Genomic DNA, 25,214 nt, shown 5'->3' on the forward strand with positions numbered 1-25,214 from the left:
AAAATCTACTGATGCCACAAAGCTGGGAACAGGGATGCTAATACCCCAGAAGACAAGTCAACATTCAAAAGGATCTTGATAGACTTGAACTTTGGGTCCTATCCAGCAAAATGATGATTGATGAGAAATGTTAGGGTGTGCATTTAGACAGGAAAACCAATGCACACATACAAGATAAATGTTACCTGCCTTAGCAGTAGTACTTGAGACAAAGATCTGGTTATCTTGGTAGACAATAGATTAAGCATGAGTTAGCAAAGTAGCACAGGTGCCAGAAAAGCCAGTGCAGGTTTTTTTTACTGCATCTATAATATCAAGACAATAGAAAACAATATCATTTTGTGTTCCATTGGTCACAGCACACCTGGAATACTGCATCCAGTTCCAGCCTCCACAATACAGAAAAGACACTGAGGAACTGGAAAGAGTGAAGAAAACAAAGTGCTAAAGTGCTAGGTAAAGTGCTAGGAAGCTAAACCTAAAAAAAAAGACAAAAAGGTAGATTCAGGAAACTACAGACCTATCAGCCTGACATTAATACGTGGGAAGATTCTGGAAAAGATAATCAAGCAACGAATCTGCGAACACCTAGAGGCAAACAAAGTCATAACCATGCCAGACCAATCTTATTGCATTCTTTGATAAAGTGACAAAATTAGTGGACCAGAGAAATTCTGTGGATATAATTTACTTGATCTTCAGTAAGGCATTTGAAAAAGTAAACCACAATCTACAACTTGATAAGATAGAAAAATGGGTTAGACAGCATCACCCAGGTGGATTCGTAACTGGTGGCCACTTGCACTCAACATGTAGTCCTCAATGGAACTGTATCTACATGGAGGAAAGTATACAGTTGGTTAGTTCCTAAGTATGCAGTACTTTTCAATATCTTCATCTTCAATGATCTGGATGAGGAGATAGATGGGGAGCTCATCAAATTTGCAGATGACACCACGTTGGCAGGAACAGCCAACACTCTGAAGATAGGCTCGAGATACAGAAGGATCTTGACAGACTTGAACATTGGGTCCTATCTAACAAAATGAAATTCAATGGTGAAAAAAGTAAACTTCTATATTTAGGCAAGAAAAACCAAATGCACAGGTATAGTATAGGTGGTACCTGGATCAATAGTAGCAACTGTGAGAGGGATCTTGGGGTCCTAGTGGACAATCACTTAAATATGAGCCAGCAGTGTGCTGCAGCTGCCAATAAAGCCAACACAGTGCTAGGCTGCACTAACAGAGGGATAGAAACAAGATCACATGAAGTATTAATACCACTTTATAATTCCTTTGAAAGACCACTCTCTGAATACTGCATCCAGTTTTGGTCACCGTGATGTAAAAAAGATGTTGAGACTCTAGAAAAAGTGCAGAGAAGAGCAACAAAGATGATTAGGAGACTGAAAGCTAAAACATATAACGAACAATTGTTTGAATTGGGTATGTCTAGTTTAATGAAAAGGGCTGGGGGTGACATGATAGTAGTGTTCTAATATCTCGGGTTGCCACAAAGAAGAGGGAGTCAAGCTATTCTCCAAAGCACCTGAAGGCAGGACAAGAAGCAACGGATGGAAACTAATCAAGGAAAGAAGCAACCTAGAACTAAGGAAACATGTCTTGAGAGTTAGAACAATTAATCAGTGGAACAACCTGCCTCCAGAAATTGTGAATGCTCCAACACTGGAAGTTTTTAAGAAGAGAATGGACAAGCATTTGTTTGAAATGGTATAGGGTTTCCTGCCTGAGTAGGGGGTTGGATTAGAAGACCTCCAAGGTCCTTCCAACTCTGTTATTTTGTTCTGTTCTGTTCTTGTGAAGAATGGTTGAAGGAACTTTGTATGTTTAGCCTAAAGAGGAGAAGGTTAAGGGGAGACATGATAGCTGTTTTCCTACTTATGGAAAGAGAATGCGTATTTATTCTCCAGAGAACATGAAGACAGGACAAGAACCAATGGGTTCTTTAAAATAAAAGATCTCAATTGCAAAATTGAGTGATCCAATTAGTTCTTTACACTGAAAGATACAAACTTGAGGAAGAATTTCCTGAGTATGAGAGCTATTAACTTGTGGGAACAGCCTACTCTTGAAGTTATGGGTGCTCTATCACTGGAAGTTTTCAAGAAGAAACTGAACTATCATTTGTTCAAGATGATATGAGGACTGCTATACTGGGCAAGGAAGTGAGCAAGAAGAACTCCAGGGTCCCTTCCAACCCTATGATTTTAAAACCCTAATTAAATATTCCTCCTCAGGGAAGAGTTCTAAAGATAAAAGACCCGTATTTCAGCAAAGTAATAATAATAATTGTAAATATCATAGAAAAATAATTTAGTGAGACTTGGTAACAGCATATTTACGTAAAGGGATTTACTTTGAGGTTAATCCCTCAAAAATCTATTCATACTTAAATTCCCCCTGCCTTTAACACAGCTTGCTCACTAATGTGCATACATTGCTGTCTTTGATCACTTAAATCTGTCAATCAATGGCAACTCAAGTGATAACTTATTTTATAGGTATTTTTGCTTATATTACCTGAATTTCTTGTGATGGATGGCATCCTTCGTATTCCTTTTTCAAAGTATTTGAGAATCTGATGTTTTTTATTATGATGGTTATATTTGAGTGTCAGTGGTGTCAGATATAGGGCATTCGAAAATTGTTTCAGTGGAATAAATTAGCTGCAATACTATACATTTTTTTCAGAACATTTTGTTGTGACTGCAAGACTTCGTTCAGCTTCAACAAGGTCTTCCATTTCTTAGGAGGCCATTGGCTACCTTCACCACCTATACAATTAAAAAAGAAAGTTTCAATGATTGTTACTTTCAGAATGAAACACGTACTGCCGTACATGTTTTGTCTGGAGTAATTCCCACAAAGGAAGTTTTTATTATAGTTGTACTCCTTTTAATAATTGGTTTTGAATCCCATAAACTAAACACATTACTTTTTTCTCTCTCCAGAATTCCTTTGACCTGATGCAAGTCCCCAAATGGCAGTTCATTATCCTGTTTTTTTACCGGAATGAGAGAGATTATAACGTTTCTGTCCACTAATTAGGAAAACCCATCTAGGTATAACACCATACAATTAATCTAGTGCAGGAAATTCAGGGTGGGAATTTATGTTTTTACTCACATCAAAAGATTTATCCAGCCCATTTAATGTAATGAAGATGAAAAACATGTTCATTATGCAGTGTATCTGAAATGAAAATCACTTCCTGGATCTCAGCGTAAAACTGCAAGACTCAACATACATAACTGTCAAGTTACCTGACTTGCTAAAAGTAATCTGACAAAAGCAGTTTGGGAAAGGGTTCACCCCAACATATGTTGCTGTTGATCAATCACTAAGTCAAGTCCAATTCTTTGAAACTCCATGGACCATAGCACACCAGCCCCCCCCTCCTCCCCAAATTTGCCCAAATTCATGTTCATTATGTCAGCGACACTATCTAACCATCTCATCCTCCATCTCATCTAATGTTTCCAATGAATCCTCTCATCTCATTAAGTAACCAAAGTATTTGAACTTCGGCCTTGGTATCTTTCCTTCCAAAAAAACATTGAGAAAAAGTAAGTAGTCAAGAAGTTTGCCCTAAATCAGGTTCAGCATTAAGCAGTGTCCACATCAACACTCTCCCCTCCTACATATTGCAGTACAGAACTTCCAGCTAATAGTTATTTACAAAAAAAAATGACCTAATCACATGATACAAGATATCTTGTCCCCACAACAGCAATGAATTTGATATTAAGATATTATCTAAAATTAAATTTTAAAAACTGATGCTAAACTGTCAATGGTATTCCAAACACACAGCATATCTTGGCATTAGATAGTTTACAGTTCTGAATATTTCAAAGTGTGATAGTTAACATTTGACTCTAATCACTTCCTTAAGTATTTGTACTTGTACACCAACTCAGTGCTGATTTTCTTATTAACCACATAGGCGGATTTCTCCAAGAGGCTCTACTTCAACCTAGTCCTTCAGGTCTTCCAATGGTAAACCCGTTTTACTAGGGTATCCTAGTACCTTTATAGTTACAATCACCAATTTCATTTATATTTTAAATTTTCTGACAAAAGTTTCTTAGAAATGTTGCAAAATATGTAAGTCAGTTTTCCTTCATCAGCACAAATTTCACATTAAGCTAGTTTGGCAAATCAGCATTTTTTTTTTCAAAGATTTTCTTAATTTGACTTGGTAACCAGAAAGAAATTGTTTTCGTTCATAGAATACGCAGTTCACATTGTGCAAGCTTTTTTTTTTAACTTTTAAAACTTTATTTGAAAATAGATTGCACATAACGGAAAATGTTGTGAATAGGAAGAGGAAGGTACGGTGGATATGTTTGCCACCTGGAGTTATTTGTAAAAATAATACAGGCAGCATACAAACAAACAAATAAAATTACTAAAGACAAAACAACATTTTCCCTACATTATCAATGGGACCTTCAGGGCACCCATATGCCAAATGAAATTTCTCTTGGCCTTCACAAGTGACTTTATTAGATTTCTCAAATGCATGCATGCATACATAAATATATACATACCCTAGCATACTGAAAAATGAAGTGTTAGCCTCAGACATTATTTTTATTGACAACATGCCTCTGATTATCACACAAGTCCCAAAGGCTTTTTTTTTCAGAAATAAACTTGTTTTAATACCCAGCTGCATGTGGGATTACCAGGGATGTTGAGGAGATACAGATTATCTCTTCATCTGATATATATATATCAGCTTACTTAGTTTTAATTGGGCTTTAGCTTATCGGGATATCTATTTATCTGTATCTATCTACTACACTTACCTACCTTTTTTTCTTTCAGATTGAAGGTGCTAGGGAAAAAACCACCACCTTTCAAATACTGCTATGTTGCTATTTTATTTATAACCTATTCATTTATTAAGTTTAGATGCCACTCATCTCACTGTCAAGCGACTTTGGGGAACCTAGAACAATATAAAAAAATAATATAAAACAATATGAACATTAGAAGATGCTTAAAGGATATTAAAAAATGTTTGATCCAAGGATATTTGATGTATCTCAGATATAAATATTAGCCAAGCACAAAGGTGTTTTTTTTAAAGTCTTGTATACATCACACTATTCTCCAAGTCAGAGTTAAAAACACAAGCCCACAAAATCTTGGATACCTTTTCTCAACTGAGGATCACATTTTAGTTATCCCAGCCAGTAGAAAGTAGGCTAGAAGGTTGTCAATGTGCTCCATTTCCCTTTTATTTTTTCCCCTGGAGAGATTTTTTTTTAATTGTACAAGGGTGCAACTGGGATGAGTATCACTTCAGAGAAGCCATGCTCCATGCCCATTTATAAATGTTTCATCATCTCATATGACACTCTCTCTCTCTCTCTCTCTCTCTCTCTCTCTCTCTCTCTCTCTCTCTCTCTCTCTCTCTCTGTGTGTGTGTGTGTGTGTGTGTGTGTGTGTGAGAGAGAGAGAGAGAGAGAGAGAAGCCCTTATTTTGTAGAGCCTGTCTAGGATGTCAANACACCCCTGCTTTATATGAAAAAAAAAATGATAACGAGTGGAAAAGTCATCAACTTCTGCAGTTCTTGAAAATGAACCAGGGATGGGGACAACCAGTTAGTGATTGTTTTAGATCCAATGCGCATTCAGCCACATTGCCCAAGGTTAAAACTGATGGGTCCAGCTGACTTGCTTCTATTGTTTGGGCACACCAAGATGGGGAACAGCAATAATACACCTTCTACAACTGTGCCCTTCTTATTCCTAACGAACATGATGCCAAAATAGGTCTCTTCTCCAACTAACTCACCACCACTCAGGTGATCATCTCTTATTGACCAGCCAATTGGTGAAACTTCTGTGAATGCAGTAAACCAGAGGGACCATACTAGTCTCCTGGTTATGTTGCAATATTACCAAACGAAACCAATGTGAGGAAGCAGATTTTTTACTGAGTTATACTAGAATGCACCTAAGGAGATTTTTATCAGGCACCCACTGTAAAATGAGAAGGGAGAAAGAATGAGGATTCTAATTCTTTCTCTCCTTGGCAATTTTTTTTTAGTTTTTCAAAGAGAAAACATTAAAACATTGTGGATTTGTGGATTGTCTGGGACACTACACATCCTCTTCACGACCAGTTTTCCTTGTTACCTTCTGGGGGGAGGCTCCGTGGTATCCGGAGCAGAATATCCAGATTCAATCACAGTTTTGTTCCATACAGTATTAACCTTGTGAACTCTAAAGCTTCCTCCTTCCGTTATGTATTCAAGATGGACAGTGATTAATATTTATATGTTACTTATATGTAAGGGTGTAGGTCTATACATATGTTGTATATAGTAAGTTTAAATGTGTGTTATGTACGTGTACACTTTGAGAGCAAGCAACTAAATGTCATTTTTAACGTGTGCCATTGTGCTCACAGTAAAAAAGGACAATAAAGGGTATCTTATCTTATCTTATCTCATCTCATCTCACCTTATCTTGCCTTATCTTAACTTACCTTGCTTCAGCAATTCAGATTAAATGCCTATGCCTGCTCTTTGCTTCTAAGTAGAAATGCACAGAAGCATACATCTTAATAAGCAACATCTTGGATCAGCATTGACTACAAAAAAGCATACACAAAACCACAAGATAAAGAACTTGACCATTGGGCAGAAATATGTCTATCAGACAGAAGTAAGGAACAGCAGCATTCACCCATTTGACCTATACTGAAGAAGAGTCCAATTGCAGAATAACTCTGCAAGGTAAAAAAAAAATTCCACCAGTTCAGTTCCAGCTAGGAGCAAAGTATTCTGTAATTTATTGGGGTAATTCAAAAGGGAGTTACTGATGGAACAGTAACTTAAATATGATTGCAGAAATTTACTCATCTGTCTTTGGTTGGAATTACTGTAGTTGGCTAATAACCCTGTCCTCCTCTTTTGCTCTCTGTTTATATACACTAGTTTGCCAATCAGAATTTGTGGGGGTGTTGTTTTCTCCTTGAGTGAGATGTTATTTACTGCTTGTTTGTCTGGTGTTAATCCCTGCTTATCTGATGGCTAGCGAGGAGGTGTTTTGGTCTTTTTGTTTCCTTTCTAGCTTTTTTATTGTCTCTTTGGAATAGTGTGCCTGTTGTTGGCTGATTTGTCAGAATGCCAGGCTTCCAGGAATTCCCTAGCATTTTTGGATTTAGCTTGGTCTAAGGGGAGGGTGGTCTACTCTAAGGTGATCAAAGATTCTCAGTTGAAATTACATGTCCATGTGTTGTGAGGTTAATGAATTTACATTGAAACTTCTGTTAGTTGGTGTTCATGGATGAGCTCTTCTGCCTGTCTATCCTACATAGTGACTGTTAGTTCCTACACAATATATTATAGTCCTGTTTTGTTGCTATTGTTGTTTGTTTTGGAGCTAATGGAAGTTCTAGTGTATTTAAGATTATTTTCTTGAGAGCTCTGGTTTTTTTTTTTATTAATTAATCAAATTTATATGGCTGCCCATCTCACAGAAAGTGATTCTTCGCAGTGTGCAACAATCCAGTAAAATAGAAAATCAATAAGGCAATCTTTAATTAAAACCATTATATAATAACTATTGGAAAGAATTAAAAATTACAAAAGCAAAGTTAAAACAAAAAAAGAGAATACAAGTAGTCCTTGATTTACGACCACAATTGAGCCCAAAATTTCTGTTGCTAAGTGAGACAGTTAAATGAATTTTGCTCCATTTTATGATCTTTCTTGCCACAGTTGTTAAATGAATCACTGCAGTTGTTAAGTTAGCAACATGGCTGTTAAATTATTCTGGCTTTCTCATTGACTTTGCTTGTCAGAAGATCGCAAAAGGTGATCACTTGAGCCCAGGACACTGCAACCATAGTAAGTATGAGTCAATTGCCAAGTATCTGAATTTTGATCAGGTGACAATGGGATGTTGCAGTGGTTATAATTGTGACAAATGGTCATAAGTCACTTTTTTTAGTGCCACTGTAATTTTGAAGAGTCACTAAATGAACTGTTGTAGCTCTAATAGATGCAGGGATATTAGTAATAAAGAAGCTACCTCGTGATTTCATCTGGTTTTTTTCCTGAGAGGTTTCTGATGTATGGCAGTGTTATCCTTTTCATAGCTTACATTAGTTGTGCTGTACTGCGTTGAGTGGTTGGATAAATTTGCATAGGTATCGATTTTGTTGGAAGATGTTATATAAGGCGATCTGGTTTTTTTCCCCCTGGTGCTCTTCTAAATAATGTTCTTACATAGCTCCTCTTGTGGGAGATTGGATTATTACTTTGATAATGGAGTTCTTGGTTAGCGTGAGTCATTTTTTGATAGACTTGTGTTTCTAATTTGCTGCTAATTTGCACAATGCAATTTTCAGCACTCTAGAAGTCCTGTCTACAAAGAGTCTTGTTTAGCTTTGCACTTTAACTGCGGGAGCAGAAGAGAGTACAGCAGATTATGGGACCGGGCAGGGAGCCATCTGTTCCCTGCCCTGGGTCCTTCAGGATGAGGTTGCTTATATTGTGCAGTCACTTGGTCTTTTCCAAGAGATCATGAGATCATTTTCCATTAGTAACCCTCCCATGTTTTCCCGGTGCTTATCTCTTTCTATTCCATTAAAAAAAAAAAGCTGGAATAGCTGCATGATGTATTTTGATTTCGTGTTGCTAGGATTGCTCCCTCTGGAGGCATTCCATGGTCAACATAATCAAAATCTCTGCATGGTCCTTGTGTGCTAATATGGGGCAGGTGAGGACAGTGGATGGACCTTTGAGCTTTTCCAAAATGGTGGACTTGATGCACCCCCAATCCATCCCAATAGTTTTGCATCCAAAGTAATTCCATGCTCAGAACAGGGCTGTTGACTTTAAGGAGTCTCCCCCTGATTAAGCAGGGCAATAACTGCAGCCTAAGCATCGAACACAAGAACTCATTCTTTTGTTCAGAGTGAAAAAAATGTGAATAGAACAATGGGAGTCTGAATTTGGCTTTAGTAATACCAGCTCATGTTAACACTGTCATCTGCAATCTGACACAGGCCTGCTCTTTACCACGCTTTAGTATGACACGGGTAGTCCTCAACTTACGACCACAGTTAAGCCCAAAATTTCCATTTCTAAGCAAGACAGTTGTTAAGTGAGTTTTGCCCCATTTTACAACCTTTCTTGCCACAGCTGTTAAGTGGATCTCCAACTTACAGTTGTTAAGTTAGTAACATAGTTGTTAAATGAACCTGGGTTCCCCACAGGTCGCAAAAGGTGATCACATGACCCTGGGACTCTGCAACCGTCATAAATATGAGTCAGTTGCCAAGCGTCTGAATTTTGATCACGTGACCATGGTGGTGCTGCAAGGGTCGTAAGTATGAAAAATTGTCACAAGTCACGTGACTTTGTAACTGCAAATAGTCATTAAATGAACTGTTGTAAGTCAAAGACTACCTGTATTCTTTGTTAACTTTAGCAGCTCACAATTATATGGTAATTCTCATTAGATCCTCGAGCTACAGCATGAAAAAGAACCACATCATGAAATATTGTAATTAGGTGTGTGCAAATTACAGCATTTTGTTTCAAAACGCTTCAAGCACAACATTTTGTGTAGAGTGTAAAATGGATCGTTTTGAGGATCCTGAAAGTGTGCGCTCAAATCAGCCTCTCAGAGGAGATATGCAAGTAGCATCACCAAGAGGTTGGATCCAATGTCCTCTTCTAATTTTGACACTTTTTTTTTCCATACATAAAACCAGCATGGTAAGCCTAAAGTACCTATTTTGCTTCTTATTTTGCATATTTAAAAAAGCACAAACTAAATTTTTGAAGATGATACCTGTAAGGGCTCCAGGAGTAATAAAAAATGTTTTCTAGGAGATATGTTCCTCTCCCACCCCACTCCAAAATACATGTGATTCTCAATTCCTTCTTGAAAATGAAAAATAATCTCCTGCATTTGATTACAACCTATTTCCATCTTGCAAGTTTCTTTTCCCCAGCTGTAAATAAGAAGGTGAAAGGAAGCAGGGTTGCTAAATGAAATTCACTGGCCATCTTGATTAGAGTCATCTTGTAGTCATGCTAGGTTGGATCTAGACAACATTTCCTACATCAATATATCTCCTGACAGTTCAGCTTGCCTTGGGAAAGACAGAACACAGCTAGTTCAAATGAAAGGTTAATGTGAAGCCAAAGACAATTGGGGGGAAAAAGTCAAAATACAAAGTATGTTTACTATCAGAAAGATTAGAGCTATTCCTGGTGTTGGTGAAAAAAGGAAGCAAAGTAAACCTTGAAAGGGTTAGAGAATTTTCTGGATTTCTCCTTCAGTTCTTTAAGGAGAAAATATCTATAATCTGCTATGTGAAAAAGCAATAAACTCATAGTACCGTGCAGGGCTTTTTTTCTCATAGAACGCCCAGAACGGAGTTCTGGCACCTTTTTTGGATGGAACCTTGTAGGGTAGGCAAGGCGGGTTATATGACGTGTGTGAGTTCCGGCACCTTTTTTTTTTTTTTTTTTTTAGAAAAAAAGCACTGGTACTGTGCATGTTTTCTCAAGAAAAATAATCCCAAAGTGAAATTCTAAAGGAGAATTCTGCAGGGATCAGTTAGAGATGGGACCAGCAGTTCCCTAAAACAAGCATGTTTTAGAACTGTCCATTGGTTCAGAGATAACTTAATGCCTTTACATTGCAGCAAATGTATACTAGTGAACAGTTTTACCAGCCTTTCTGAGTCTGGTGTCCTGGGTCCAGATGTGCTGCAATGATGAATCCCAGAATTCCTTTTTAAAATTCTAGGAGATGCGATCCTCAAAAATTTAACCAGCTGTTGGTAAAGACTAAATTCAGCATCTTCAGCCAGCCATTTGCAGAAATTTATATACAGGTACTCACTGGAAGCTTAGAATCTTATTCTTGGGGGGGGGGGGGGAGAAGGAGAATCTCCTATATCAGTATGATTATATAATTATAAATTCTTCAGCTTGGCCAGATGGTAACCTATTTTTGTCAAACACCAATTCATCTATCTTTTTTTTTTAGGAGGAGACTGAGATGCTAGGACTGACAGATTATCCTAAAATTTAGAAATTAGGCGTGTTTGCTGTTGTTAATGAACCATTAAGATTTCATCTGTGTTTAAGGATTATAATTGCTCTATGAGATGCAATAATAGGTCTTAATTTGAAGGGCAGCTACATCTACATTTTTCCAAGCCTATCTTTAGTTCCCCTAAATTCAATAGTACCCTTTATTTTGATGTGCAAAAATAACAGAATTCAAACTGGAAAGGAGAGATGGAGATTTTAAAACAGCTGTTTTCATCCAGTAATGTTCTGCGTTTCTTAAGAATTGCTAAGCATCATGATTCAAGCAGTGGTGGTTGTCTAAGGCTTAGTGGTTTGGGGGGAGAAAGGAGTGAAGGATCACTCCCTCAAGACATGGCTATTTAAGCTGGCAGGACTGGCCTAAGGGTTATTTTTAACTTGGTTTTATATAATTTTTAAAAAAAGGATAATAATGGCCTTATAATAATATTTTATTTTAATTGACATTTTAACTTGGTATTTTTGTAGTTATGTACTTGTTTTTAAAAGGCTGTAAGCTGCCCTGAGGCCGCAGGGAGAAGGGCGGGGTAGAAATTTAAATAATAATAATAATAATAATAATAATAATAATAATAATAATAATAATAATAATAATAATAATAATAATAATAATAATAAAAAATAATAATAATAATAATAAACCAATTGTTATTAAAAACATTAAGACAAATCTGTATGACAGTATATGCCTTTTCCACAAGGGAAGAGGCAAGTTGGCAGAACAGGCATCAGTCTAACAGAGAGCACAATGCAAAATCTAAAGGGAAATCAAAATGCAAGCAACCCAACGAAAATGACAGGAAAGTTCTCTGCCTATTTGAAGGGTTTTGGCCAGAAAGAGCCAGAGAGGAGGATGAATGCCCAGTGTGGGGGAGAGCATGCTCAGTGCAGCTATGGTCCTACTGTACAAATGGATTAATAGAAGTGGGTGGGGAAGCCAAAATCAGCGGGATCTGGCTCCACAATCTCTATTAGGAAGAGATTTCCCTCGGTTGTCCTGGCTGGCTCGCTCTCACACACACACACACCCCACACCCCCTCGGCTTCCAGGCTGCAATTCCGAACGGTGCATTTTACCAGGGATGAAGCGAGGGAGCCGTCCCTCTGGAGGATCCCAGTTCGTGCCAAGCGGCAACCTCTCATCTCCCCCCCTTTCGTACCCCCAGTTAAGCAAGATCCTTGCGGCTAAAGGCCAGAATCAATCCGAATTAAACGGGAACTGGGGAATTGAGAACTGAACGAGCAAGTTCGCTCCCGCGCCGGGCCAAGCTGCAGAGCCTCCCGCTTGCTTTGCTTCAGGATCATCGCGGGGCCCGGCGGGAAGCTGCGTAAAAACGCAGCCTATGCCAAAGCCCGGCACGCCAGGCACGGAACCGCAGCCTATCGCTCGGTCCTTAAGTCCGCTCCCCTGCCCGCCCGGTCGCCGCGGGAGAAGTTGCGGGGAGCGCCTCCGCTCGCCTCGAGGGAGGTTCCCGAGCCGGTGGCCTCACCTTGGGCCGGCCTGTCAGGCGGGCGCCCCGTCCACTCTCTCGTCCGGCTGCAACCCGCGCAGTCAACGGCAAGCTGAGGCGCCGCCGCCGCCCCCTCCGCCGGAGCGCAAAACCGCGCCGTTTCCGCCTTCAAGCCAGCACGGGGAACGATGCGCCTGACCGCCCATGGCGACGCAGCGACGCCGCCGCCGCCGAGTCGCAGGCCGCTGAGGGAAAGCTCCCCGGTTTAGCGTTCAGCCGGCCGGTCTGCGTCCTCCCAGACACGCTTCGGGAAGGAGAGCGTTGCCGCCTTTGGCTCGCCCGCTCGCTTGGATCCCCCCCGGAGAAATCCGCGGGCTCGTGGCTGCGCGCGCTCGTGCCTGTGTGAATGATGCAGAAGCGGGTGCCGGAGCGCGCGCTCCCCGGAAAGGCGGCGAGCCGCGCGTGCGGATGGAGGCTCGGTGGAGGCTGGCGGGGTGCAGGGAGCTCGGCTCCTGCCAGCCGCCCTCAAAGAAGGCAGCCCTTTGTTTGGAAATGGCTGCTTCTTCCCGGCCGCCACCGGCGCCCGAGCATCGCCCTGCGCGGCCTTGAGCGGCAGGAGGCTGAGCTTTTGTTTATCCACGGGCTGGATCGCGCCTGGCGCCGCCCTGGCAAGCCCCGCTCGCGCGACGTGATCCTAAACCTGTAGATTCACAGGTTTTGAAGACTACAAATAGAATTAGGGTTGAGGTTACCTAGTTGGGTAATGAAACGTCTGCGAGAAAACAACCAGGCTCAGAGAGCACCAAGGATTCCTCATTTCAACCCCGAGCTGCAAATATTCTCCTTTGTCAGAATTGTGGTTTTTGTTAATAGTCTTAATTATCCTTAAGTGACTTGAAAAAGCCATCTCTTGATGTGCAGCGCCCCGTTTGGAGCTCTGTCTCCAGAGGGAAAATGGCTTTTCTTAGTAAGTGAAAAAAGCAAATAGTGAACACCTGAAATAGTAAACACCTGTGGCTACTCCTGTGCAAAAATACAAGCTATGTATCAGTCAGGATCCTAATTGTATTTGCTTCACTCCCTAGCACTCGACATTTATCTTTCCACAAGAGTAAGTGGGTTGGGATTGGGGTAATAATTAATGCAGTTTATTAGCATAAAGCCCCATCTCTTCTGCGTCCCTGGTGCAAGTTCTAGGAGACCTTTCTCAATGTGTACCTAATCATACTTCAAAGATTGTCAATACGGGTAGGATTGAGCTTCTTTCAGGCCTATCTCTGAGGTGTATGTAACCTTCATCTTATTATTATCCCCAGCTATATGAGTGACACCCCTCTGCCCATGTTGAAAGTAGTCCAAAACTTTGCAAAGACAATCTTAACCTGTTACATTTCATTCCCTTCACCAAAACCTGTTGTGTGTCATCACCCATGTAAAATCGGACCAGAAGGGGATGGGATCAGAAGTTCAGGCAGCTGAAGGGTGTGTCTCTTCTCCATGCCTGCTCAGCCTCATCCACTGTTTCCTTAAAGCAGTGGTTCTCAACCTGTGGGTCGGGACCCCATTTGGGGTCGATCGACCATTTCACGGGGGTCGCCAAGCAAGGCACAGACGGTAAAAAAACAGGCGGTAAAAAAAACAGGCGGTAAAAAAAGGGGAAAAGGTCACCCAAAAAGGGGAAATGGAGGGAACCCGACCCGGTCGACCACCAGCCGGACGAGGCAGAGACGGCGAACGGTCGATGCGGAGCCGGCCGCGTCCCCCGCCTTGGTGCGTACGCGCCGCGAGGGCCCGTCCCTTTCAGGATGACTTACGACCGGTTGGGTAGTCCTCGACTTACGACCGGTTTAGTCCTCGACTTATGACCGGTTTAGTCCTCGACTTACGACTGGTTGGGGTCGCGGCATTAAAAAGGTTGAGAACCACTGCCTTAAAGAATGGACTATCTGGCTTCCGAGTGGACATTCTCCATTCAGATTTTTTTAAAAATTCTGCAATACAAAAAGGTTCATTATAAATAGCTTTCAAGTTATCTCATTCATATGCTGGAAACAAGATGAAGGCATGTAAGTGACACATGCCCTTTCCTAAATATTATCAAGGCATATTTTTGTCATGGTTGTGTACAATGGAGGGAGGTGGAATTATCAGCTGAATCAAGCAAATGATCAAGCATTCAACAATGAAGATAGGAATTTATATTAGTTAATGTATGCACAAATTGCTGGAAGAGTAAACAGTCACCTGAAGAAAGGAGAAATTTTGAGAAAAATGACTAAATTTGAAATGCTTATTCAGAATGAAGATCAGGTATTGGGATGCATTAAAGATTGATACTGAAATATGGCACAGAGGCAGAACAAATTAAATATTGCATGATCAAATGGATGTAAAACCTCAAAATAAATGAGAAGAATAATGGGAAGAGGTATGGGGGAGAGACCTTTTAGTTAATTTGCATAAGGTTCATATTAAACCCCTTTAATCATATCTCACAAAATGTCTACCTCATATTCCCGTTCTACCTGTCTAGTATTTTATTATTTACAACGTTTACGACATTCTTTTTTTCCTTATAAAAGAGGGTACGTTTACGAGTTTTAAACCATATTTAAACCTTTTCATTTTAAACGGTTCCTATTAAAAATGGGAGAACCAACATTGGAGACTATGCAGTAATGGCAAAACTGATAATACAGTATAAGCTTGTGACAGAAATTTAAGTTAATTTAAATAGGGATCTCCTTATATATATGAAACATTACACAGCAAGGCAGATTTAGACATTTGGAATATGTTTTTTGGGAGAAGAGTTGAAGCTAATTAAAAACAACAGACGAAACCTTAAGCAGATATAACCAATAATCCCCAGTGTTCAAAACACAGCACAAATATTTAAGTAGTGGTTAGCGGTTGAGGAAAAAGGGAAGCGAAGGGAAGAAGGTGTTACTGAATGTTCCTCTTCACAGCATGCTTGTTGTTTTTATTCTTGCTTTTTGCATGTTTATTTCTGTGTAATTTTTGGTTAGGTTTATGCATTAAAAAATTTTTACTATGAAGAGGGTGATTTCTGCAACATTGAAATGGGCTGTAATACTCCTCCTTCTCAACTCATCCCACCCTGGATATAGCTGTATTGGACAACTATCATCCTCTCTCCAGCCCTTCTTTTGAAATTGTGTTAGGAAGGCAGTAACAAGAGTATTTCAGAGGAACTGAATTATGTGAGAAACCTGTCAGGCCTGAGATGTAAGGAATGTACACTTCTGATCCTATTAGAATTTCCAGCTATTATTCCAGCTAACATCAACCATGGTATCTTCTAGAGTGCCATTCAGAGTTGGGAGCACTGTGCTTTAGTATTTCCATGCCTTACTTACTAGAGAGGAGAGATCAGTTCAGGGCTCTTGAGTATTTGGAGTGTCATAAGGCTCAGCTGTTCCCCACTACTTTTTAACATCTTTATATAAAGTCACTGGTTAAGGTATGGTCTCATCAGTATGCTGATGATTATCCACTAAATCCTCCAGGGTCTGGATTCTGTTAAGGCAGACATGTCAAACTTGCGACGTCACGTGACGTCACACAACATATCGAAAGAGTTTTGCCATTGCGGCAATGGGGTGGGCGCGGCTTCCGGATGACGCGTCCTACCCATGGGTCGGCAGTTTGACACCCCTATGTTAAGGTGTGGACAGGAAGAAATAGCCTGAAATTAAACTCAAGCAAAATATAATTATTTGTCCATCAAGGTTCTCTGTCAGCTTCACGTTCTCCTTCCTGACAATGACACTGCCCTTGAGAGAACAAGTCTATAACTTGGAGGTCCTTTTGACTCATGAATGATGTTCTATCAGAAACTCTAAATGTTCTACCAGTTGTGACCTTACCAGGAGTTTTGTCACAGTGACTTATGTTCTCATTGCCATCTGGCCAGACTACTGTAATATGCTGCATACAGTATGTAGCTCCAATTAAAGACCACTCAGAAACTTTAGTCAGTACAAAATGCAGCAGCCTATGAATTAGCTGAAGTGATATACCATGAGCCCATTATACTTATTCTGCAGTTAGAATTGATGGGTCTAATTAATAATCTGGGAGAAATTGCTTGTAACTTTTTATTATTAAGACCTCAGAGAGTAGAAGTTTAAGTTGAGAATTAAAGCTAGAGATGTTCCAGAGAACTTTCAACTAGTTGGATAACGCCATTAGTATTTTAAAGAATTGTGAATTGCTACATTTCAATTTATATTTTGTTGAAATGTTAACTTTATATCTGTTTGGTTATGATTCTTTTAGTGATATATCACCAAAGTCTCAGGAAATCAATGGTCTGACAATAAAATAGGTAAATAAATAATGATGTGTAGAGGAATCAGGCAAAGATCGATCTGTCAGGTGCAAAAGATCATGATCACACATGGTTCCAATTAAACTGATTTGTAACTAGTCATGCCTATAGACAGGAATCAACTCAACTAATGCTTAATATTATTTGGCACTAGATAAGGGTCAATGGAATTCAAAAGGGGTTGGACTTAGACTGTGGGCTTTAGACTCTAGAGGCTGATTCCTCTTTTGACTCCACCCTCAGGTTCTACAACACCTTCTCCTACACTATCATCAAGGCTGTTTATGTTTCTAGTCTCTCTTTCAAAGAAAGGATTTTCTATCCATCATTCATAAAATAAAATACAATAGACTGAGTTCACACTACCTGCTACCTGCTAGTCAGGTACTTTGTGGCTTAGTGCTGTAGTAAACCAACCGAAGAATCTTCCTAGGATTGGGGATGAATTGATTCTCAGTCCATGGATCAAATTGATGAAACTCCTGTAGAACCATACTGGAATATTAACATCACTAATGAGTCTGTGCAAACTGCCTGAATTGTAGATTTATCCCACTTCCCTCTTCTATATTTTTGGAAGAAGAAATAAAACAAGAATTCCTTTTCCATTTGGTGGATTGTTTGGTTGTGTTTACATTCAGCCAAGGATTATGGTTTAAAATAAATATGAGTCCATTTCTGAACAAATTACATCAAATTTTGTTGAAAAACAAAGGTTTATTTTAAACCACAAGTCATGGTTTGTATATAAATTAGGAATCTGCTATACTGAAGCTAAATTCTAGATGCTCAGCCTTGTTACTTAGCAAAGTTAACTCTTTACTTATTTACACACATGACATTGTACGTGAACCAATGGACAGCAATCCATGTTTTCCAGGTCATTATAAGAATTGACACTAATGGACATCACAATATTTTTAAAAACTTATTTCGTTCCTGGCTATATTCCATTAAACTCTTTTTCCAATCTATTACAAGTTTCATGTACCCCTTGTAGCTGTTTTGAACAAATATTTGAACAAATAACATAAGAATAAGCTACTAATACAGTTCTGAGGTCTTGTTTATTCACAGTTTATTGAGTTTATTTTAGACATAAATACATATTTGTATGGCTCAGGTTATAACAAATGTACTGTTAGATATTAGAAAACATTTGATGAAACCTAGTGGCTGTCTTCCTCCCAGATATCTCTATTCTCACATGGGATCAGACGCAAAATCTGCCTAGCAATATATATATTTCTGTGTGCACTATAAATGTGGCTTGTATCCAACATTAAAGCAGTACTTTGGTTACTGGTTAGCATTTTAATCTATACATATATACAATTTTATTGGAGTTTTAAAAAGTTCTGTAATATAGCACACATATTTTATAATCTTATAGGATTACTTGTAGGAAACTTCCTCAGCAGCCCCCAATAACCAGGATCCAGAGAGTTTATGGAAGTTTCCTTAAAAAGCTCTATCACAAACTGTTCCTCAAAGACTCCTCAGTTTCCAAAGCAAGTTGAATTAGAGTGTCGGAAATATTATCCAAGACAGGTGAGTTCAAAGAAATCCTGAAATTGGGGAACTAGTTTCACATTTTATCAACCAATGGCAAAAAAAAAAAATCACTATTGAACAAAAAACCTAAATAACAAGTGTTTTGAGGAATGTAAACTGGGATGGTTAAGTGCTAAAAGTTAAAAATATTTTTCCAACTTCTGTAGACATTATCAGTTCTTTTTATTGTCCTCTGCCCATTTCTGCAATGAAAGACTCATTTGGAAGAACTTGATAATGCATTTGCAACTCTTTAAGCCATAAAATTATGGCTTAAAGAACTGATAGTTGTACCTTTATTATGGAAAATTCTCATCTAGAAATGAATTCTGGGAGTACCAAGTCTGCACTAAGGAGCCAGAAATTCAAATATTTCAATACTGCTGACCTAAAATATATATGACAAGGTCTCACATCCAGCCAAGGTATCAAAACCCTATGTTCTGTGTGCATGGGAGGTGCCAATGTGTATTTGCTTTGTTCTGTCTCTTGCTTTATCCTCTTTGATGTGTCTCTAACGGGGTGGGAATGGAATGTATCTCCCGCCATTTGCCTTATCTCCGAGCACGGAAGAAACAGTGCAGACCTCTAACAGCCTTGGAAGCTGTGCCTTATCACTCTGTTCCCACGGCGTTTTCACACCTGTGGATTGGCCTGTTTGAACTGTCCGGATGGACAGTTTGAGTGGGGTTACTATGGGCAGTTTTAATTACTTGATTTGCACAGGAAACCCTCAGATCCTGCCTTCCATTCATGCTGCCAACATCTCCCAATAAAAGTTCCTTTTGAAATGATACCGTTTCAAGAGTTCTGCTTTCTTGGGAGAACTGATTGAGACGGGTCCTTACACAAGGACACACACTTATGATATCTAGTGAGTGTCTGACTACGAAGACCAGTATCGGTTGGAACCATATATAAAAGAACAACTCAGAGACAGAAGTGATTATCCATGATACCTACTAAGCTGTAAATTTGTGACTCCACAAATATGAATCTACATTTGATTAACTAGATAGTAAGGCTTTCAATGGTCTAATTGAGGGAAAAATCTATTGCTCATATTAAAAGTGTGTTCTGATTTATTGCAAACCAATAACTTGCTGGTGGATGCCAATCGGTTTTCTGCTTACTCTTTTTCCATCCTCATGAAAAGAGGAAGTCCCTTCCCCTCTCACACAAACATATTTATGTCTTCATTATTGTATAACTATTACCAAATTTAGTCACATGTAACAATCAATATTCATTGATCTATTTGGATCTACCTTAATTAACTACAATGGATTCAGTCTACAATACTTGAAAGAAATGGCCATAACACAGCTTTGTAATATAAGTTTCCCACTAGAATTTCCCTTTCTTCAAGAAGAAAAAAGATGAAATTAGGACTCTGTGATCCAACATACTGCTCTTGGTACAGCAAAGCTCTTTTAATTTAAATTCTCATCTCCCATCCTATCAGAATATACCACTATTACATATACAAACCCCAAGAAACCCAACCGGGTAAGCTTGTGAACTTAAGATAAATCTCATCCTGCAGCTAAGCTCTGGCAAGGCTCAGGTACACCCAGCTTTTAAGACATCACATAATTCTACAAATTGTAAAATGATTGCCAATGCTCAATTGCCATTATCCAGAGTCATTACAATGGCTCCTGAAGTTGTAGCTGTTGGTCACGAGCAATTAGTTTTTCACAGCAGTGATAGCACCTGTGTTTGCATCCCAGGTAGGTATCTAGTTTTCCATTTTCGTAAAAGGAAATGTGTCAACTTGCTTTAATTATACAAATTCCCTTCCTTATTGCTTGGAAATGGCCATGGCATCTTCTTTCTATAGATGTAGGGCTGGGTGTTTTTGCCAATATTTACATGACAAATGCACATTTGTTGACTTCAGATTAAAGTCTGTGTAAATAATATGCATTGGTAACAGTCAATGATGTATCTGGAGAGCAATGATCTTCTAATGTGTCACTTGATGGGGCTGTGGGGCTTGCATGTTCCAAGGAGGATGAGAGTTATGCCAGAGATTCAAGCATCCTGGGCAAACAAACCAATTAATTTACAGCATGGCTGCAGTTATAACTGAAAATGTTGGATGCAAAATCAACAAACAAGAAAAAAAGCCAAACAGTACACCACCAAAATAGAAGATCAGGTTATAAAATAAGAACAGCATGTTAAGATCAGATGCAAGCAAGCTGGAACAGATGAAAGACAAGAAGCTAAAGAACAAGAAGACCAAAGAACACCTGATCAAGAAATATCAACAAATAACACTCACAGCCAAGAAAATCAGCAGATACAAAGCTCAAATTGCACACTACAGGCAGAATCTTCAATTTCAGTCAAATCAGAAATGTTTCCACCAATCCATCAATGGAGAAACTGCAGTGAACCAGCCACACCCGGCAAAGAAGAAACAGTGCAGTACTGGGCGTAGTTATGGGACAACCCAAAGAAATAAAAGAATGCAGCTTGGCTAAAGGAGGTGGATAAGAATAAAACAGGACTTGTAATAACAGCAGAAATGATGGAGAAAAGGGCAAAGAAAATCAGGAATTGGTCAGCAGCACCAAATGAAGATGAACTGCATGGTTTGGGGTTGAAATATCTGACTGGTCTACATCTACTCACTGCCAAGCAGTTTAACAACATACTGCAAAGAGGTGAAATTGAAGAGTGGTTAACATATGGCAAAATCTACCTGATAATGAAAGATCCAGCAAAAGGGGCCGTACCGGGTTATCTACAGGCTAATTACCTTCTTACCAATGACTTGCTCACTGGTGTGATAGCTGATGCAGTCCAATAGCATCTAGCTGAAAACAAGCTCTTTCCATCTGAGCAAACCACTCAAACAGAAGAGGAACGAAGATTAACTCCTAATTGACTATAAGAGAAGGAAGACCAAGTTGAACGTAGCTTGGACTTATTATAATAAGCCATTTGACTCTCTGCTACATTATTGGATAATCAAATGTCTAAAAATAACAGGAATCAGTAGAGGCTTTAAGCAAAGATCATGGCACAATGGAAGACACAGTTACTGGTCAATGTTGAAATACTAGAGAGGTTAATGCCAAGAATGGGATTTTTCAAGGAGACTGACTGTCACTAATAGAGTTTGTTGCTACATTAACTCTTCTGTTAACAATACAGAACAAGTCAGGCCATGGCTAACAAATATCAAAGAAATCTGCCAACCTATCCCACGTCCTTTGCATGGACATTAGGAAGCGTATGGAAAAACACCATTGAAATAGAATTGCTGCTCAACACTGTCCCAATATACAGTCAAGATATTGCAGTGGAGTTTGGACTAGACAAATGTGCCACCCTCACTATCAAATGAGGAAGAATAGTGAAATGTGAATGGAAATAACATCAAGAGTCTACATGAAGAAGTTCACTATAAATTCCTGGGCATCCTTCGAGCTGGCAGCAAGAACAGTGAAGTCAGGAAGAAAGTTAGAAGTGAATCTATCATGGCAGTGAAGAAGATCTTAAAATCCAGACCCAGTAATGGAAATATCAACAAGGCAATTAACAGCTTCACAAGTCATTAGATACAGAGCTGAAACAGTGGACTAGGCTCAAGCAGAATTAAAAGCTCTGGGTAGGATGATCAGAAAAATAATAACAACGAAGCAATGCTTCTTTCATGAAGCAACAGACTTTACTTACCAAGGAAAACAGGTGGACGCGGAATGTTGCAAGTACACCAGATAGTTGAAAAAGAAAAAAAGGGCACTGGAAGAATATCTGAAGAACAATGAAGAAGATGCAATGAGGTTAGTACACCATAAAGCTTACTGAATACCAGTGATAGCAAACTGGCCTACAAAAAAGACCAAATGAAACGTAGAACAGAGACGTGGCAAGGCAAAGTATTACACAGCCAGTACATTTAAAAATATAGCAGGTCAAGCAGGTTAACAACAAGACCTGGCAATGGCTAAGAGCAGGAAAGTTGCAGAAAAAGACCGGGGAGCTAATTCTGCCTTCATAAGGCCAAGCTTGAAGAACAAATGTATATAAATCCAGAATTGACAAGACAGCAACAGACAGCAAATGCGGTCCCGGCAAAGGAGCTGAAGAAACAGTGGACCACCTAATTAGCTGATGCAAGAACACTGCACAGACTGGCAATGAAGTAGATGTTCCAATGGTGTATTGGAAGATCTGAAAAAAAATACCATTTGCAAGTAAAAACTGGTGGGACCACAACACATACAAAGTAATAGAAAAATGAAGAAGCTATGGTGGTCTGGGACTTTAGAATTCAAACAGATAGGCACCTGCTAGATAACCCCCCAAACATATCAAATGTTGGTAAGAAAAACAAAAAAGTCTGGATACTTGATGTTGCAGTACTGGAGACAGCAGAATAGAAGAAGAACTGGAGAAAATCACAACATACAAAGATCTGCAAGTAGAAATAGAACAACCACAGCAAAAGAAAGCAAAGACAGTACCAACAGTAATAGGTGCCCTGGGTGCAATTCTAAAATATCTGGAGCTCCACTTGAACACCATCAGCATGGACAAAATTACTACCATCAATTGCAAAAGGCAACTTTACTTGTGGAACAACTTCATCCTGTGGATGATACCTTTAACACTGTCAAACAACAATACCAGCCTATCCCAGATCCTTTGAAAGACTGAACAAGTGGATCAAAATGCCAAATCCAGACTATCCATCTGGCTGACTGGCTAGCCAACCATAATAATCTTATGAAAACAATATACTTTAATGTTAGGGTCTCTTTATTTTATGTTTATATTTGATTTCCTCTCTATTATCTGATGCTAATCAAAATATATAAGCAGCCATATAGATAAATGGGGCACATTCTACGGCCAGCGACAGAATGTACTATAATTAAATGGAGCACCGAAACACAAGCAACTGCCTGAATCTACTAAATTTCACAGTGGTTTTATTTTCTCTTCTACTGACTGGGAGTAACCAAAAGATTAAAAAAAAAATACACCAGTTAGTAAGTGAAACATATTTCATTCCGAATGTTTTAACATTTCTTTTTACAACATTCATTTTTAAGTATTAATAATTAAAAGTTAGCCATACCCCTTTTCCTCCCAAGTATAAATCTGTAGAATATAACAAAAAAAAAACTTTTATTGTGTCTGACACTTACTTGAGAAGGTATATTACAGATTTATTTATAGTCACTGGAATTAAGCTAGTAGACTATCTTGGAATAATGATTACTTTTAAAAAAATGTATGTGGAAATGAAACACATGTGCATGATACTGCTTTGCAAGAAATAATTATTTAAGCAAGGCTCATCAGAGAAATATTATTTGATCCTTTCTCTTCACTGAATATTTCCAGGCCACAATATTTGAATATAAATAGTAGCAAAATGAGAAAAAAAATGTTTGAAATGAATCATACTTTTTTTCAACTCAAAAAGTTTTGAAAACTCAAAAAATATGTTTAGATGTCGCTCTGGAATGGGGTTCTTAGAATATGTCTAAGATACTTGTTGTAACAAGGTAACCCACGTAAACTCAGGACAAAGAAATCTTATAACCTTTGCAAAGATTGATATTTAATTTGCTTTGAGATAAACAACGTAAATTCATCGTGATGGTGTTAACACCAAAGCAAATGCCATTGTACAAATCGCATTGTGTCCTGTTGTCAGATCTTTAACAGTGGAATCTGCCAAACCATTATTGAAGACACCAGTTCGTCTGGCCGCTGCTGCTTGCATTTCTTATTCACCCTTCTGTGTCCTTGTCCTCCAGAGATGACCATGATGGATATCACTTTCCCCTCCCTGGATCTATGTCTTTTACTCTGGTCGGGGGAGACTTCTTTCAAAAGCTCATAGACAGCACTCTCTTCCGGCCGAGGTTCGGTTGTGTTGGATCCGTGAGACAACGTGAGTGACCCAGATGAGGAAGACAAGTCACTTTTCTGAGCAATGGATCCGACTGAGCCCCCCAACCAAATGGCATTGTCACTGGGGTTGCTCAGAGAAGAAATAGGCCTCTCAGGTCCAACACCCTTTTGGTCATCCTCTTTCAGGCCTGAATGAGGACAATTCAGCCTGGACTTGGACTTGTTTTTGTTCTGCTTGCTTGTCACAGAGGCCGTCACAAGGAACTTGATAGGGCCATTATGGGCATGATAAGATACCATGCCTCTTCCTGCAGTCAAATGAAAAAGGACACTCTCAGACACAACCATTTTCATGCAGCTTAATTCTTTTCACCAGCCGCTGGATCTACAAAGCACTGAATAAAAAGTGGCTAACTTGTAATATGCCTTTCGTATGTTGCTAGGTCAACATTCACTTCAGACTTCAGTTTTGAAACAGTATTTTCCACGGGGAAAAATTCTCAACAAGCAGAAAAACTGGCTCATGATAATAGCTGAAGCTCTAGCCTTCTACGTGCATTTCTATCTGCAAAGCAAGCAGTATTAGAGCTGCAGAACAACCTTGCAATTGGAAAACAGTACCTAATTCTACAAGGATTTATTTCTATGGCCTCTCCCTATTACATAAATAGACCAATGACTCTTACATCACATTCTGACCCTTTCTTCCTGATTCTTGCTCAGGATTTATGCATGCGAACAGATTGAACACGTAGGTGTTCAATAGGAAATGAACACTGTGCCTTAATTCAGTGTTGTGAGTTAACAAGAAGATGCCCATCACCTACCCCACACTTATCCTACTCCA

At 39.2% G+C, this 25,214-nt stretch overlaps 1 protein-coding gene across 1 annotated transcript in view; it reads right to left on the reverse strand.

The window, feature by feature from the left end:
- Positions 1-24,051: 24,051 nt before the first annotated feature.
- LOC107290284 (rho guanine nucleotide exchange factor 10-like) overlaps positions 24,052-25,214 on the reverse strand; it is a gene marked incomplete at its 5' end in the record, with an annotated part of 50,276 nt that continues 49,113 nt past the window's right edge. Inside the window, one exon of the mRNA XM_015819150.1 lies at positions 24,052-24,675. Coding sequence (XP_015674636.1) covers positions 24,164-24,675 — 512 coding nt within the window. The remainder of the gene's footprint in view (positions 24,676-25,214) is intronic.

Source organism: Protobothrops mucrosquamatus, unplaced genomic scaffold (assembly GCF_001527695.2).
Source record: "Protobothrops mucrosquamatus isolate PMUCROS unplaced genomic scaffold, P.Mucros_1.0 scaffold864, whole genome shotgun sequence".
NCBI classification, from domain to species: domain Eukaryota; kingdom Metazoa; phylum Chordata; class Lepidosauria; order Squamata; family Viperidae; genus Protobothrops; species Protobothrops mucrosquamatus.